A 17507-nucleotide genomic window follows, 5' to 3' on the forward strand; every position below is an offset into this window, starting at 1 on the left:
GGAGTACATGTATAATTAGCTTTCCCAAATTTCAGTTTCAGCCAAAAAGATACATTCACAATCCTGTTAACATAGGTTTTCTAACTTTACAACTTCATATCATTGTTTATGACATTCCTCTTACGTAAAATGTGGCCCTCCTCCCCAACAGAGAGATGACATATTCATCAAGATCTAGGTGAAGTCATTTTATAAGACCTCCATCTCCTAACCTCCGGGCTGCCAGTTTCACACAGGCCATCAGCTCCTTTGACTGGGTAGGTATTGCGTGTGAGTGAGGGATCTATCTGCCTTTTGGCCCCTCTAACACTACTAATGAACTCATGCGTTTTTATCCTCTTTCCCTAGATAGATTGGATACCCCTTGGTGTAGTTATTTTATACCAACAGTGCACGATACTGAGCACTGAAACCAGACATGGTACCTAGTATTTGTTTTTGTTGTTTGGTTGGTTTTTTCAATCTCATTGGAAGTACACCTGCAATTGTAATTATCCCAGAAAGGAGACTTTAAGGCAAAGAAAGCCAACACCAAGTACTGCTCCTATACGTGGCTGAGTTGGGGCCATAACCCCCACATGCCCTGACTCCCCCAGCATCACCCACTCTGCCACAGTGCTCGTGCCAGAGGCACTGTCTGAAGGGCTGGCACCTAAAGGGTTACATTTTGGGGCCTTTCCTCCAACATAACTTCAAAGATGCATAGTTTTCACTTAGCCAGGTAAATCTGGCCCTCACTGTGCCTCTGGCATCCAGGGGAAAATTAACCAACTGTCAAGTAAAATACAAAAACCCAGTGGATTAAATGACTAATACTCTGTGTCCCGAGCCTCTCAGCTGTGCCTCTGGTAACTGCACCAGCCTGGACCAGATGCACTGTGGCTTGACTCCAGGAATGAAATTGTACATTCTGCTGAAAGGGTAGCCGGGCTGCTCAAGAGGGAAAAAATACTAATTGTAAATCTTTTCTATTTTTAGGCTTAATGTGCATTTTATTTGGCAGCAAGGGCAGCATGAATAAAACTCTAATCCTAAGAATTTTAATTTGCTTCCTCAAAAATGCTCCTGTCTGTAGACTTTGGAAAGTTTCTTATACCATTCCCCTCCCTAGAGGAAGAAGAACCCCACCCAGATAAAATCCTGCAATAGCCTCCTCACTCAAGTGAGCCCAGGATTTCGTTGAATATATGTACTTTGTAATATATAATTTCTCTAAGGAGAATTCTCAGAGTGACCTCACTGAAACATGCATTTCACAAAGAACATTTTAATATTTTTACCTATTTTCCTTTCAGCTTTTATGGCTAGAAGCTCTCCTGCATGTGCCTGTGCATGTTTTATTTCTTTTAATTTTAATCTGATTGTATTTGCTGTTGTTTGCCTTATATTCCACCTGAAAACGCAAGTTCCTTAAAAGCAGGAACTGTATGTATTTTACAATGTATTTGTACATGACATATTCTGTAGCACTTATCCCATAAAATACGTACACGTATCATGTATGAACACGTGCACTCACACACACACACACACACACACATACACTAACAGACATAACAGCATAACTTCATTCAATGCTTTCTTAAAAAGTGGAACTTTCCCAAGGATCTCTCTGTCCTGAATGGGTTTTTCCTCAAATTGCAGGGCTTGTCCCTATCCTTGTTTACTAAAAGTATAAAGGTATATAGTTATAAGACCCTCCCCCAAAGATTTTTTTTTCTAATTGTTGAATATATTGTGCAGTGTTTAATACATGGAACTCTTAAAGCTGTGCACTTACCTTTATTTCAAAAATCTGAACTCAGGGCCAGTATAGGTTGAGCTCAGTGTTTAGTGAAATTAAAATGTGAAAAAAATAGTATACATCCGTTTAATAACAACAACAAAAAAAGTGGACCTTTCCTTCAACCCAGCTGCTGAGAGAAGAAAAGTCCTGAGATTACCTGATTCAGAATAATGTTATCTATGTACATTATTATTGCTCTCTGGCCATTTCTCTCACTATTTTAGCAAATCACTAATGTTCCTAACCTTTTCAGGGCCAACTTGAAGGGCATCCACCTACTCTTTACAGGCTCTGGTAAAAGCCATGGGACCCTTATTCCAAAAAATGCTCTCATCTCCACCTACACAAAACACTGTCTTAAATGCCATGGAGGTTGGGGGCTCTTTATGGGTTGAAGCTTTCAGGTTGAGATCTGCTTCCCCACAATATCTTCCTCAGTGTTTGGCTTTTCCTTTGTATAATGTTTCAGATGCTTACACAGCTCAAGCAAGCCCCTCTGAGGTCCACGTTGCTGCCCCTCGCCCCAGAGACACAGAGTTCAGGCTACTGCACAGAACAAAGGTGACCACTGAGAAGAAATTCAGAGATGATTAAGTAGCGGTCTTTTCCTGGGACAACCATGTGCTGTTGTCTCGAACAAGGTTACAAGGCTCACCTTTTGGTCTTGGCTGTATGCCAGAATCCAGTCCTCTTGCTTGGGATGGAAAAGCAAGCTCTGGATGTAAAAGTTCAGCCGGTACTTTTGATAGGTTGCCCCTTCATCTGAGCTGATCAGTAAACTGCTCTCAATCTCTGGGTCTGTGAGCAACATGATCTGCAGCAGAGAGTTGTTTGGGAAAGAAAAACAACAGAAAGTTAAGTTTGCAGATTTACCGAGCTTAAAAATAGCTACATTTTTGACAAGGGAGGAAAAGGGAGCAGGCAAAGAACGCTTGGCTAAACAAAGACCTTGACTCTATCACGTTGGCTCTCCTACCCCTTGGACCAATGCCATGGAACTGTCTTCACTAAGAAATTAAAGAAGCAGGGCAGGTTGAAAGGGAGGAGGAGGAAACAGAGGAGTGTATTTTCTTCCCTTCTATAGGGCGCCTTGGTGTTTCCCCAAGGTTACTTCCTTAATCTGAAATGCTTCCCATTATTCCCCTAACCTCAACTCTCCTTCTTACTGAGCCTCATCTAGTCTCCATTTTGGGGGGTAATAGAGCAAGACTTTTCAGTCTTTCATACGAAATGTAGAAAGAAACAAAAAGAGGATGGAGTCCGCTGTTTTTTCTCTCCTACCACAAACCCTCTTGTTCACATCAACAATATCTCTTTTCATCCTGCCTTTAGCCTGATTTTCTGAGTCTCGAGTCAAAAGCTGAGCATTCAAAAGCCTCAGGGGTATTGTACAAAGGTTCTTTCATCACCTGCTAATCTATGAAGTAGTTTACTTACTTATTTATTGCCTATGTACCCCCCTCTAGAACACAAGGCCCATGAGAATAGTGATAGCTGGTATTTCTCTACCAGGTGTACTCCCAGCAGTTAGAAGGAGGTTCAGCATGACATATACTCAGTGGATATTTGTCAAATGAATGAATGCAAGTTAATGGAATGAATGGAACAAGTTTTCAGAGTAGACCTGTGGATTTAGAAAGATGCCCAGAACAGTCTGAGCATCTCACGAATGGAAGGGCCGTGGAAAGAGTAGGTAGATGCCCTTCTCAACCTGCAGCCCATCGACAAGAGAATATGCTACACGCATGTAAAAATTCACAGCTGCAGAGGGTTTGTGCTCTCTCGTTGAGATGGTTAATCTTGGCCAGAGCAATGTGAACAATCCGTGATAGAAGCAAGATGGAGGTGATGCCCTGAAAACTGCTTTCTATCCTCTCGTTTTCTGCCTCTGGGTATGTGTGATAAAGCACCTTATTCCCAACTCTCCGCAGGTTGCCTTTTGCGCAGGCAAAGTGAGCACCTAATGCCTCCAGACAGGTGGCCTTAATGCTACCCATTGACTTCTTCCCTATCAACTTATTAATTGGCACTTTCTGAGTTTGGTTCAGAGAAGCATGAACGATGTGCTTAATGTGTGGCCGTATGAAGACAAATCACTGCAGCCCGGGGTTTAAAGATTACTGGCTGAGGATGCAGCCATTTCAGGAAAAGAAGAGAGAGAAAGGGAGGGAAAAAAAAACAAAAACAAAACTAGAGCCATGTCATAAAAGAGCCAAGTGCCAGGCAAACACAAGGCTTTCTCAAGCATCTGGAGGCAATCATATTAAAACCTCAGAATAGTTAGTGTCATCTTCCAAAGTAGCGTCCTGTCACTGCAAATGGCACCTGAGGCTTGCGCACCAGACACACGCAGCCTGAACTGTGTTTATGTTAGCTGGGATTGAAGGCTCCTTGCTCTTCCTTCAGCCTGCTCTTCTTGGGAGAGGAGAAATGGCCGTGGTGGAGTGAGCAGGACGCTGTGGCTGTCAGCCGCACTCTGGCCAGGATGGAGAACACACATGAAATTGGAGGCTAATTGCCTCTTATTCCACATTCTGGTGAGGCCACAGTCCACTGACCATCAATTCTGACAAAGATATAAGTTTCTCTGTCGTGCATTCACCAAGCAGACAGTGCTCCCTCTTTGAGAGGCTGATGCGGAACCATCAGGTAATCTGCTAACTACAAACTTGCATGGTTTAATTAAAGTCTATTGTACATATTAAGCAAGGATGGTCAGATGGCTTCTAAATTCACAAGCATATTTCCAGGTGATTTCATATTTACTGGCACATAAAAGCTGCCATTTTCCAAATAACAAATAAGTCATCAAATGATCATATTGCTTTGTGTCTCCAACCACAATTAACAATAATATACAACCACCTTTTACACCACTGCCAAAAAGTAATTTCCATGATAATAGAAAGAGGCTCAGTTTTACAGAGCATCTATTGTCTCAGGCAAAGTGAATTTCCCCCCCCTCTGATTTTCTATTTCCCTGTAAGCCAGAGTATGTTTTACTTTCTTCTCACAAGTGCAGACCTCACCACCTGCTCCTCCTGGCAGACTACTTAACCAAAATAAAAACCCTGGGCCTAGAGAACATCCTCAAATCAAGCTGATTTTTATTTATCATTTATTTAAAATATTTCTGATAATAATGCTCTAAGTCATCAGACTGTATATGATATTTCACATCCAAATAATAATGGATGGGGAAGGCAGAATAATGTAAATATTTTCAAACATATGGATATTTAATATTGAATAAATAAAATTCCTGGCTTCTTTGGCTTTTCTTCTGAGTACTAAAACTATGTAGACCAAAATCTCACCATCTCTACATAGTCTTCACCTAAAACCCTCTATTTGGGAATCTGACATTTTGGAAATTATAGAAGATGTCAGAAAATTCCCCTTGAAGATGTATCTATATTACATAAAACTTTCAGTGATTCCTCTTTCAAATCTCTGCTCCAATCCACTCAAAGCAAACAGGTCAGTCTGGATCCACTTTTGTTTAGCCATTTTTATTGCAAAAACAATGTAAGACTGCTAACAGAATCCAAAATAAAAGAAGGGGAGGATATAGCTCAAGTGGTAGAGCATATGCTTAGCATTCTTGAGGTCCTAGGTTCAATCCCCAGTACCTCCTCTAAAAATAAATAAATCAATAAATCTAATTATCTCCCTCCCCCACCCCCCAAAAAACTAATAAAAAAAGATAAAATCAAAATAAAAGAAAAACAAACTGTTTATGATTCTACCCTTTTGACGAGTTAAACCCCCTTCTATTTCTTTATTCAAAGCTACATATCATTTCATGGAGTTTTTTTTTATTGCTTTTCTTTTCATTTAATATTATGGTCTATATTTATTTCCACCTGAATCACAAACACACAATTGCATACACTAATACACACCACTGTGTACAATGTATTTCAATTACTTAATCACAACCTTCATCACAATTAGGTTACAATTGGTACAGCGGTTGAAACGTAGTGAGCACTTTATGAATTATTGCTAATTGAATAAATGCAATCTTACGATTTCAGTCTTCAAATTTAAATTCTTTAATAATTTTATTTCAAATGAGTTAAAGTTTGCTGTCATTTGTAGGTTATTAAAAGTAAACATATTAATAAGCACAGATTTTAAAGTAAGATCTAAATAGAAAATGTTTAGCCCATGAGAAAAAAGATACAATGTAAATAATAAGCGTGATCCAATCTTTATACATAAATGACATCATTTATAAATAAAGTCCTATCTTCTCAAAAAGTATTCTACTAGGAAATATCAAAATAGTAATTTCAAGTCAGTGAATGCGCCTCAAAAAATAATAGACTACATTCCTTAAATGTGTTCAGTGATCCCTTTTTTTTTGCTGGTTTGCACTGGTTCTTTACCTGCTTTTGGCTCTTCATAGGACTTTGAATAAATGGTTTAACCCTTTGCATTCTGGAATACGATCTGAATGACAGAACTTTAAAAGGTCTTTAAAAGGCGTGCCTCCAAACTTAGCAGGATTCCTGAAGTGAGCTCTCTAAAAGGAGGGCTTGTTTGCCTAGCATGAAGCTTGGTCCATAGCAGGTCCAGACATCTTTGTAGAAGAACAAACAAATGAACAAATGAGTGAGTCCTCTTTGTCCCTACCTTCTGCTACAATGCATTTCACTGAGCCCTGTGACACTGAGCGTCCGAGTCCTCTTAAACAAATTCCTGCTGTTTTACTTGGAAACAGAGTGTGAGGACAAGGGGAAGTGTCTGTCTTTACCAGGAAGGTAATTATTCTCTGTTCAGATCAGCCCAGGAGTGATTAGAACTCCTTTACTCGTGCCCTGCAGGGTGTGCAGAAGCTGCAGTGACTGCACTTGCAGATGAACTGTTTTCCACAGAAAGTCAACAACGGCGACACAGGCTCCCACCACCCGACTCCAAGCAATGGCTCATCATCCACTTCAAGAGAAGGAAGAAACCTTATCTGCTTTTCCTAGCAGTGACCAATGAACATGAAATGCAATTTATAGATTTAAAATATGTCACTTCTCTTTTTTTTTTTTTTTTTTTTTTGTTATTATTCCTTCTGAAAGCTCAACATGGTCAAAAACTAAATGCGTTGCCATTCTCTTTGACCTGCTCCAGATTCAACATATGGCTACACAATCTAATTCTACAAACGGCTGCCTGGCAGCTTTCTGATCCTTCTAGGTATCTACTCAGGACATTCCTCCCAGAAGAATGCTCCTTCTATTTAGTTTTCCAGATTCTTTTTCTAGGTGTGTTGCTCGTGGAATTCCATTATGTACCTGTTTAGACAGGGTGGAGTTAATAAGAGGCGGCTTCACCACCTCTAGGCATATACTTTTTCCCCACCATTTCTTTGATCCTAAAGCAAAGAATATTTATTTTATGTGTCATTCATCATTTGTTTGCTCATTTGTCTACTCCTTGTCATTCATAGGCTGGAATCAAGAAGAGGTCGTGTACTGGGGATATCTCTCTTGTTTTGCTCAAGGCTTAACTCAGATCCAGATGCCCATATCTCAGGTGCCTAATAAATATTTTCCATAATAACAATGACAATGACAAAGAGCAACAGTAGCAATTGGGTACTTTAGTTATGGAACCACTTTATTCTGTATAAGAGGCTATTTTCAAACCTCTGGCTCCAATAAAAAAAAAAAAAAAAAGTAAGCAAAATGTAATCAGAGCAAGTAAACAACTGGCTGACCAACTTGGGTGGAAAAGCTGCCCATTCACCTCTCGAGAGGAGCAATCACCCTTCCCAGATGCGTTGAGGGAGAGAACAGTAAGTGCTTATCAACTGGCAACTGTTTAGAGAACACAATTAGGGAGAGTTACCCAGGATCCCAGAATGATTCATGAAAGGAAATCAATGAAGTACAAACAATAGTGAGAAAAAGAGAGGACAGTGATTTTTAAAAAAAGGTTCAATCAAGTAAACACTGAGAGAAAAGAGTCTGTAGAAAGATGGACCCAGTGTGCAATCACTCTTAAGTCCCACTCTCACCCTCTCCTCTGAACTCAGTGAAGCTCACCTAATGTTCCACCCACAGTCATTAACACAAAGTAAGAGAATGTTTGGGCAATAAGACCATTTACTTATGACCTAAAGACTGATTCAATGAAATTGCAGGGAAACTTTTGTATTTTATGCTATAAAGTTACTTTTAAACTATTCTTTTTAAATTAGGGCCCAAAGACTTTAAATTTTCAGGGAGAAAAAAGTGTTTTCAAGAAGTGTATCAAACAATTTCAGTCCCTCACACTTCTCTTCATAGCCTCGTCAGAAGACCTGACCTATTACTTGTTATGCAACCATAATGATCATTCATTCAATACTCCTCTTACCAAACCCACTAGGGTACATAGAAGAGTAAGATTCACCAGGAATGATACCACATGCGTAACACTCCTTGGAAAATAATTCAAGAAAGAAAGCTTATCGAAGATGGCTTCTGATTTCTCTTCAGACTACTGAACACAACATTCTCCTCTGAGTTAACTTAGAGAATCTCAAACTGAAAAGCTCCAATTCACTGAGACTCCGCTCCCATCACTGTGACCCTCTGTGTACACAAGGGCAGGTTGATCTGCAGGGCTGAGCGTGAGGCTCTGAACCAGGCACTTGTTTTCCCCAAGAAGAGCCATGATCAAATCCTAAATCTGTGCACTTCTTCAGAAAAGAGAAAGCTGAATTTAGTGAATCCCATTCATGCCTGAGAAGAAGGAGGAAAAACAAACCATAAATACACCACTAGAATCACAATATGCCAGGGGCCGGACTCCGAAGATGGATTCGAGTTTCATGTCTGCCGCATCTGTCACACCATTTTAAAGAGCTCTCCGCTCGTGTAATCTCTTTTTTTTTTTTTTTTTGAGCCTCAGTTTCATCATTGAGGGCAGTGATATAAAAAATGTTTACATTTATTGAGCATCTGCTGTGTACCAGCACTCTCTAAACCTTTAAAATATATTATTTACTAAATTATTAAAATACTTCAGATAGATAGTATGTCCATTTGATGGATTAGGAAGTGAGGCTTTGAGGAAGGGGGTAATTTGCTCAAGGTCACATAATCAGTGGTCAAGCTCTCTACGGGGTACACTGCACGTGTTTGCCTAAGGATCAAATAAGATCATCTTTGTGCAAGCAATGTTGAGTTGTGTGCAAATGTTACTGTAATTATTTGACATACAATGTCACATTTAGTACTGTATGTTCTGATAAAATATGATAGTTGAATTCTAAAAAAGAAAGAGAAAGAGATAAACCTTGTATTACAAATACCTCATAAAAATATTGCCTAGATGGGAAAAAGGTGGGGGCAATAAGGCACTAGGAAATAGATAATGGAGATTCAATAACAAGAAGATGGGTAAGGTATTTCTGAAGAAATAAAAATAATTTGGGGAGGGGAGACTTTAAATATAAATCTGTGGAATCAAGATACCGAGTCCTGGTCCACATTCAGACTTTTCACCATGTCCCTGGCCTCCTTTTCTTAATTCATCTAGTATCATTCCTCCGTAAGACTGATTTTATGTCTTCTCATTAGTATTGGTGAGAAAAAAAATGATAGAACGGCCAAAAAGCTTTAACCTGATGATACATTACAGGTAAGGAACAAACATTTCCCTACAAGCTTGTTCGCAAAAAAAAAGTATGCTAAAACCAGTAAGAATCATCACAATGTGATTGTTTTCCTAATAAACAGAATCCTATGTCTAACTGGCATTTAAAAAAAAAATCTCATTTTGCTGGAGAAATCACTATTATCATGCTAAGGGGATAGTAGGGAATATGGAATATTCATTAATACTTAGAATTGTGGGTCATCTGGCTTTTAAAAAATGGTATTTGAAAAGAAAAGAATGATGTGCGAATTTGAAAGACGTTTTTATTATTGCAGTCACTATGGAGACTGGTTAAATACCTTGAGAATATTTGAGCCGCCTTAAAAACCCCACCATTATCCATAGCCTCTGCTCAAACTCAATCAGAACACACTTCCATGGTCATTACGAGTCCCAGAGTAACTTCTGTCTTAAATCCCCCAAGATCTATAAATGCCAAAAGGTTACATCATTTAAGTGTTAGCTGCCATCAGAGGGAGCCGTGATGCTGGGAGAAACGGACATTCATCTTCTTTGCTCGTGGGAAACTTTACAAGAAATGATGTTCATTTAATGAGAAGAAATCTCTTTATTCCACTAAAATGATAAAGGAGAGGAGCTGAGGAGAAAGAGCAGGAAAGAGAAGCTATCAGTATATTTTAACATTGATTTAGGTGAGGGACACACCATTTTGGGTAAAATCTCTAAGATGGGCATTTGATTTTAGAGTCTGAATAAATGTCAAGTTGAAAGTCAGGAAAATGAAAGGAAGAGTCCATAGGAATGAATTCATTCTGAAAATCAGTGAACAGAACGTACTCACATTCTTCATCCTTTGCTGTACTTGTATCGTTATACAGGAATATGTTTTAATTTTATTTACATATATTAATGCTTCCTGGTAAACGGACAAATACACTCGGGTGCATTGGGGAAGATTAATGAGGTCTCAGCCACATGAGACCTTGCTAATGTATTTGGCTATTAAAGCTTTTCTGACAAGACGATGGAGAACACCAGGGGTTTCTCTCCAATAGGATTTGCAGATTAGTGAAGTGAGACTGGCCTCTGTAGCTCCACTGCTGCTCTCAGGAAGATGGGGCTGGAGGGGACCATCCGGGAAGAGGTGCCTCCAGTTAACAAGGAGATCTATTTCATGTAAATTTTCTTCTGAGTTCCTTAATTATTTAATGACAGACACTGATCATCTCAAGTTGTTTTTGAGAGGCAGAACAGGACAAATGTGCTTAATCAGCTGGCCCCAAGCATAATTACATCCTACTGCTGTTTCTCTCTCTGCTCTCATTTCTTCTTCCCATTCCGTCAGAACAGGCAATACAGCGGTGCGACGTTTTAAGATAATTTTCCCCCCATGATTGCGTTTTCTCAGCAGTTCTATATCTTGGACTAATTCCATCTTAAAATAGCAGAACTCCTATGGGATATCAAGAGAAAAGGACCTCTCTTCCACTTATTTATTGCTGTGCCACAAACTACATCAGAGGAGTGGTTTAAGACAACCATTTATGTTGTTCAAGGTTTTGGTGCTCAGGAATTCTGAAAGTGCTCAGGTGGCAGTCAGTCTCAAATCCACATGAGGTCAACTGCAGTGGCTGGAACTGGAGGTCCCCCTTCTAAGATGGCTTCTTCCCTCATGTATTTGGTCTTAGCCTCTCTCTTTCTCTGCGTTGCATCCCATGTTCCAGACCCTTTCCATGTGGCTTGAACTTCACATAGTATCACAGTTTCATGGTTGTTGGATTTCTTAATTGGTGGCTGGTTCCAGTGTGAGTGTCCCAAGAGCAAGCATCTCAAGGGACTCGGGTGGAAGCAGCATGGCTTTTTATGACCTGCCCTCAGAAGTTCCGGACATCCATGGTGCCAGATTCTATTGATAGAACACATCACTAATTCCGAAGTCGATTTAAATGGAGGAGAAAAACAGACTCTACTCTCAAGGGGGGACAGACATACTGACACAGAGGATGGCATAATTAATGGCAGCCATCTTGGAGACACAGGTCCACAACTATTTTCTGTACAATATGTCACTGACGGTTAAAAGAAGGAGGATGTGATAAAATATTATTACTATATTCAATATGAATTTAAAGTCTTCTTATAACCATAATATATCTGGAATATAAATAATTTGAGGTTATCAGGTTTTTCATTGGGTTTTGGCTGTGAAATAACCATTACCTTAAATTCTTGAAGGCTATAAATTCTCAACCTGATATCAGTTCAAGGTGAATATTTATTGAAGCCTAAATGAATTTTATTGTTAGTCTCAGAGACACCAAGAGACCCAAGGTCAAGAAATTCCTGTCTGTGGATTTTCAGGGTACATAAATCACCCATTTTAAATTATAGAAGAATAGGTCTGTTAAGTGTTCATTAAAGTATGCATAACTGACTCTTCAATAAGAGAGCCCATATCCAGGCATTGCAATCCTATCATTTAATTAAGGGTCTCATACTATAAAAAATGGATTTCTAGTAAAACCAGTTCTTATCCCTTTATGTTCACCACAAAAGCACCAATATCAATTACAACAGAATCTAGCAATTGGAAACAGAATATTTATTGTTCTCTTGGGTCTTAAAATAAGCTGATGGACTTTTTAGGTAGCCTTGGACCAGCAAAAACAACAAAGGGCCATTTGGGTCTGAGGGTGAATGGCTGTACACTAAAAGTGTCCCAGAAACATATAGCAAGTTCAATTTTTATCACGCACAGACTCGTGTAAAAGCATCTACAATTTTTATTTTATGTTTTTTATTTTATATGCATGCTGCTGCATAGTTCAATTCCTTTTGCTACTACACCAAACCTATAAAACACTCAGCTGCCCCAAGTTACTACCAATGGGGAATCCACTTTAAGAAAATAACCACAGAACCAGACCTCTTGAGTTCAATGGTATTTCTCAGCATCCTGATTCAAAAGGAATAAAAGAATTCCCAAAAAAGGGTTCACACAAAGAAAAAAAGTTTTGCCTTCATAGAACCTTTGCAAACAACATGATCTTTTATCTATCCAGGCCAACATCTTCTACTATCTAGTCACCACAATTGATCAGAGGTTAGCACCTTTAATAATCAGGGCGATAACTAATCAAGGTGCTACCATGAAATTCAATTATAAAAAGTTCCATTCTACTTTGTGACTCTATAAGAGCATTTTCCTATTGAGATTCATATTCACAATGGGTTGAACACGCCCATAAAGATAGCATCATTTACAAAGATGATTGATTTTGACTTAAGAGCTGCTTCGACCATATGAGAGACAGTTCACAGACACTTTAGTTTTCCCTGAATGGATCACAGAAAGAGTGAACACACGTCATATTTTTATCTGTACAGTCCTGGTTTACCCCTGTTGTACCATCATAAATATTACTACTGACATGCAGAAATGTATGGTTTGGATAAAACACAATACTCTCTACTGAGAGGAAGATTTCTTTATCTGAAATCTTCAGAGACTTTTTCCCAAAAGTGAATTTTCCAGATAACTGAGCAAATTTTAAAAACAGTGACCATATTTAGTAAAAGAAAAAAGTGCTGTGTAATACTTAAATGTACATGACATCTATGTTTTATACAGGAGAGCCTCAAACTCTCCCACAGAGAGACCCACACCTCCCTGGACAGAATATACCAGATATCATTTACCATTCCCTGAAATTCAGAGTTGTGAAAATATATCTCAATTAATTCATTTTACTATAATATAGTAATGCTTTCTGGAACTATGGAGGTGCACTGAGGTCTCCAGTGAATATGAAATAGTTTCCTGGGTTCAAATCATTCTCCATATCCCACCCGTCACCCCCACACTTGTCCACTGTCAGACAGGCTCCTACTAATATAATAGAACCCCTTTTCCACCTTCAATCTAAGTAACTCTTCTGATGACATCTTCTTATTAAATTAAAAACAGATTCTCACAGTTAACCCTGTTCTAAAATCAATGAATGTTTTCTAGAAACCTCACTCGAGTATCTTGATCACCACATGAGGCCTTGCCTGTAAAACCCTGATGGCTACTTGCCTGTTCTTAGACATTATAGAATCACACTTGTGAGGACCAGCCCATAAGACTGGCAGGGTCATCCTTAGAGCCCACACTGATCATCATCTTTTCCTCTGAAGGCCACACCTGAACTGTGTCAGTGTGCAGTATCATCTTGCCGCTGGGGAGACTCTCCAAACTGGACCCTTCTCAATTCGCAAACAGCTGGTACTGAATCTACTTCCTTTAATTCAGAATAAAAGGATGAAGACAGACTGTGCCTAGTGACAGGGATGCAGGTTTTAAGCTACTTTGCAAGTGTTTGGTTTTTGCTAAATATAAATGTGCCAGTGATACAATAATTCTGTTTCTTTTAAATTATTCATTTAATTTGCTTTAAAATTTAGTATTTTTTAATGAGTAAGAATTAACATGTTCATTGCAGAAAATTTTGAAAAATGCCCTCCCCAAAGTACTGAGAAACAAGAAAAGAAAAATCATTCAAACATCACTCCACAGAGATAATTGTCACTAACATTTATTTATTTTTTTTACTGAAGTATAGTCAGTTATAATGTGTCAATTCCTGATGTCTATTTTGAAGTTTGCTTTTTCAATCTTTGTCTCTATGCATATATAGATATACACACATAGATAAACATGGGGGAGACAGAGAGACAGACAAACACACATACACCCATACACACCAACACACGCCACAGAGGGGTTATGGGGGTGGAGAGAGAGAGAGAGACTCATTTACAACAGCAAGAGACAGTGCCACGTGATACTTTTTGCCTTTAAACCTTTCTCCACTTTACACTGCAAACATCTTCCAGGCTATGAAATATTCTTCAGTATTATCATTTTTTAATTGTCTACTTAGAATTTGATTATACAGATATACCACTATGCAATTAATCCCTCATAAGATTTTCAAATTTCACTAATATAATCTCATGACCTAATGTATGTTAATACTTTTGTACATCAATTATTATTTTTTCAAGTTATTCCCTCAAAGTAGAATATGGATCAAAGAACAGGAATTTTGTTACCCCCTTTGATACATATTACCAAATGTCTTTCAGAAAAAGAGAATATTAATTCCTGGTTCCTTGGCAGGGACCTGGGAAGTACCTATCACTGAAACTTTTTTTTTTTTCCTCCCTCTCTTTTTATAATGTTTTCTAAGCTGACTAGGGAAAAAAAGTATATTTTGTTTCAAGACACATGCATTACTAATGATAGTGAAATTCTCTTTCCTTTCTCCCTTTCTTCCTTTTGTCAGGTGCATTTGTCATTTGAATATTCTCATTCGGTAGATCACTCACCGGTTCATATATTTTCTACATTTTAAATCATGATTGTTTCCTTTTTCTTATTGATTTATATAAATTGCCATTCCTACTTCAGAGTCTATTTATAACAATCTACTTATGCATATTTTCAATCTTCATCTAAGCTTCTAGAAAAAAGCAATAAAGTATCATTCTGAGCATATTAAACACATACACATGGGGATCCCAGGTGAGCATTTCAAGTTAAAGACAATTAAGAGATTAGAAACTCTAAACTGCACAGCACTTCAGTAATTGTGTTCCCTGAATAAATGAGTTGCAGAAAAACATTGTTTCTCCATTTTGACTGTATCATCAATTCATGGGCAAACCTTTCTTGTCATCCATTTATCATAAGTTGTAAGATGTTAAAAAATATTTCACTGCACCAAAACTCTGCAAATTTGTTAAGCTACTATTTAAGATTTTATATATATGTGATATTTTCATTCAAGCATTACACAGCACTTTACAAACATTAATTAAGATATTCCAACTGGAAATTGAAGCAAACCTCAAGGGAGTGAAACTAGGTAAGGAGGGACATGATAATTTCTCCAAGACAATTTCAGAGCATTTTTGGCATTTGTATGGCTCACACCCAAGAATCTGCTTCCCAGGTCTGCATTCTAAACATCAGACCACAAAATAAGCAGAGCTTCCAACCAGTGAGACTGGGCTCAAAGTGGTTATTAACCAATGTATTTAAATTTATCTAAAATATGAGAGAAAATGTAAACTAATCAATTTCCTTCTTTGGTAGAATGTACATTCATTTCATAAGAGAGGCACTAAATGGGACCTTGTAGAGTCTGTCTTGTCTATGGGATATTTTATCAAAAATAAGGAAATACTCAAAACAATTAAAATTCTTAGAATCTGTCTGCAGGTATCTCAATAACAAACAGAAAAAAATCACTTCTAAAATATAAGGGATTTTTTGAGAAAAAATTTTTCACTCCACCCTAGCCCAGATGTTCACCATTCAACCATTTGTTCCCTCTCTCTCGCTCCCTCCCTCCCTCCCTCCCTCCCTCTCCCTCTCTCCCTCCCTCCCTCCCTCCCTCTCCCTCTCTCCCTCCCTCTCCCTCTCTCTCTTTCTTTTTGCTATAATTTAGGCACCAAGTGATAGCTATTGTACTTAGGACTGGGGATTAAACTATAAATGAGACAGTGAATGCCTTCCTAGACTGCATTCTTCTGCAGTTGGCTCTGACATGGAAATCAGACATAATTCAGTGGGGAAAGTCCAGTTGCAGCGGTACTGACACATGCAAAGCACTGTGAGAACACAAAGAAGCGCTTTTATTTTCTGGTTGTGGGAATGAGGGAAGGAGCCACAGGACACCTGATGCTACAATGGATTGAAGGATGTGTAGGTATTTGATAGAAGGGCCGGAAAGGATTTCATGGCCCAGGAGTTAAGCTGGGCAAGGACAGGGAAGTGTGAACATGCATTCCGTGTTCAGGTAATAGCAAGTTCCTCAGGATGGCCAATGTTAAGTAAAGTGGTCTACAGCCAAGTTAAAAAGAGCTTTACTAGCCATGCAAAAGGGTTTTGACTTAAATTGCAAGAGATTCTATTTATTCTGAGCCATACACACAAATTCAAGATCTTAAAGCACTATATACAATAGCCAAGTCATGGAAACAATCTAAATGTCCCTCAACAGATGCCTGGATAAAGAAGTTGTAGTGTATGTATATACACACACACACTCATATGTGCACATACACACACATACACAATGGAATACTACTCAGCCATAAAAAGGAATAAAATAATGTCATCTGCAACAACTTGGATGGACCTAGAGATCATTATTCTAAGTAAAGTAAGCCAGAAAGAGAAAGAAAAGTATCACATGATATCACTTATACGTGGAATCAAAAAAAAAAAAAAAAAAGACAACTGATGAACTTGTTTACAAAACAGAAACAGACTCAGAGACATAGTAAACAAACTTATGGTTACTGGGAGGAAAGGGGGTGGGAAGGGATAAATTGAGAATTTGTGATTTGCAAATATGAACTACTATATATAAAATAGATAAACAAGTTTTTTCTCTATAGCGGAGGGAACTATATTCAATATATTGTAGTAACCTATAATGAAAAAGAATATTAAAATGAATATGTGTATATATATATGTAAGACTGAAACATTATGCTAGAAACTAGAAGTTGACACATCATAAACTGACTATACTTCAGTTTAAAAAAAAAGATCTTAAATCAGGAAATAAGAGGAATATAGCTCATGGAGAATGATCACTTTGGAGGTAATATAGAAGCTGAGTTAAAGAGAAGAGAATATGGAAGCAGGAAGCTCACTTAAGAGGTGGCTGCAATGGTTCAGCTAAGAGAAGTGTCAGGAACACAACAGACAATCTTAGACCAGATGAAACTATCCCTAAAGCTGGGGATTTTTTTTTTCATGCTCTGAATTCATCTCTGTGGTCCAATGCACCTTCTAATTGGAATTGAAGGATTCCAATCCAGTGATGCCAATCATACTTTATAGTTCTTTCCAGCCAAAGTTATAAGTACTGGAGATTCTGAAAAAAAGATTTTTCCGAAGCACATCACTTGGGAAATTTCACTGGAATCTCATCACCAACACTCTCCAAGGATCTAACAGGAGACAGAATAAAGAAAACATATGTCTCCCCAATTTAACACTTGCCAATGTAAATGAGCACATGTGCCTTTTCAATGTTCAACAAATTCCTCA

The 17507-nt window shown here is 38.3% G+C and overlaps 1 protein-coding gene across 4 annotated transcripts in view; it reads right to left on the reverse strand.

Annotated features, from left to right (window-relative positions):
* SORCS1 (sortilin related VPS10 domain containing receptor 1) overlaps positions 1-17507 on the reverse strand; it is a 468685-nt gene that overhangs the window by 169846 nt on the left and 281332 nt on the right. For all 4 annotated transcript variants that reach the window (XM_064488397.1, XM_010987109.3, XM_010987108.3 and 1 more), the window contains exon 4: positions 2442-2600. In XM_064488397.1, coding sequence (XP_064344467.1) covers positions 2442-2600 — 159 coding nt within the window. The remainder of the gene's footprint in view (positions 1-2441; positions 2601-17507) is intronic.

Source organism: Camelus dromedarius, chromosome 8 (assembly GCF_036321535.1).
Source record: "Camelus dromedarius isolate mCamDro1 chromosome 8, mCamDro1.pat, whole genome shotgun sequence".
NCBI classification, from domain to species: domain Eukaryota; kingdom Metazoa; phylum Chordata; class Mammalia; order Artiodactyla; family Camelidae; genus Camelus; species Camelus dromedarius.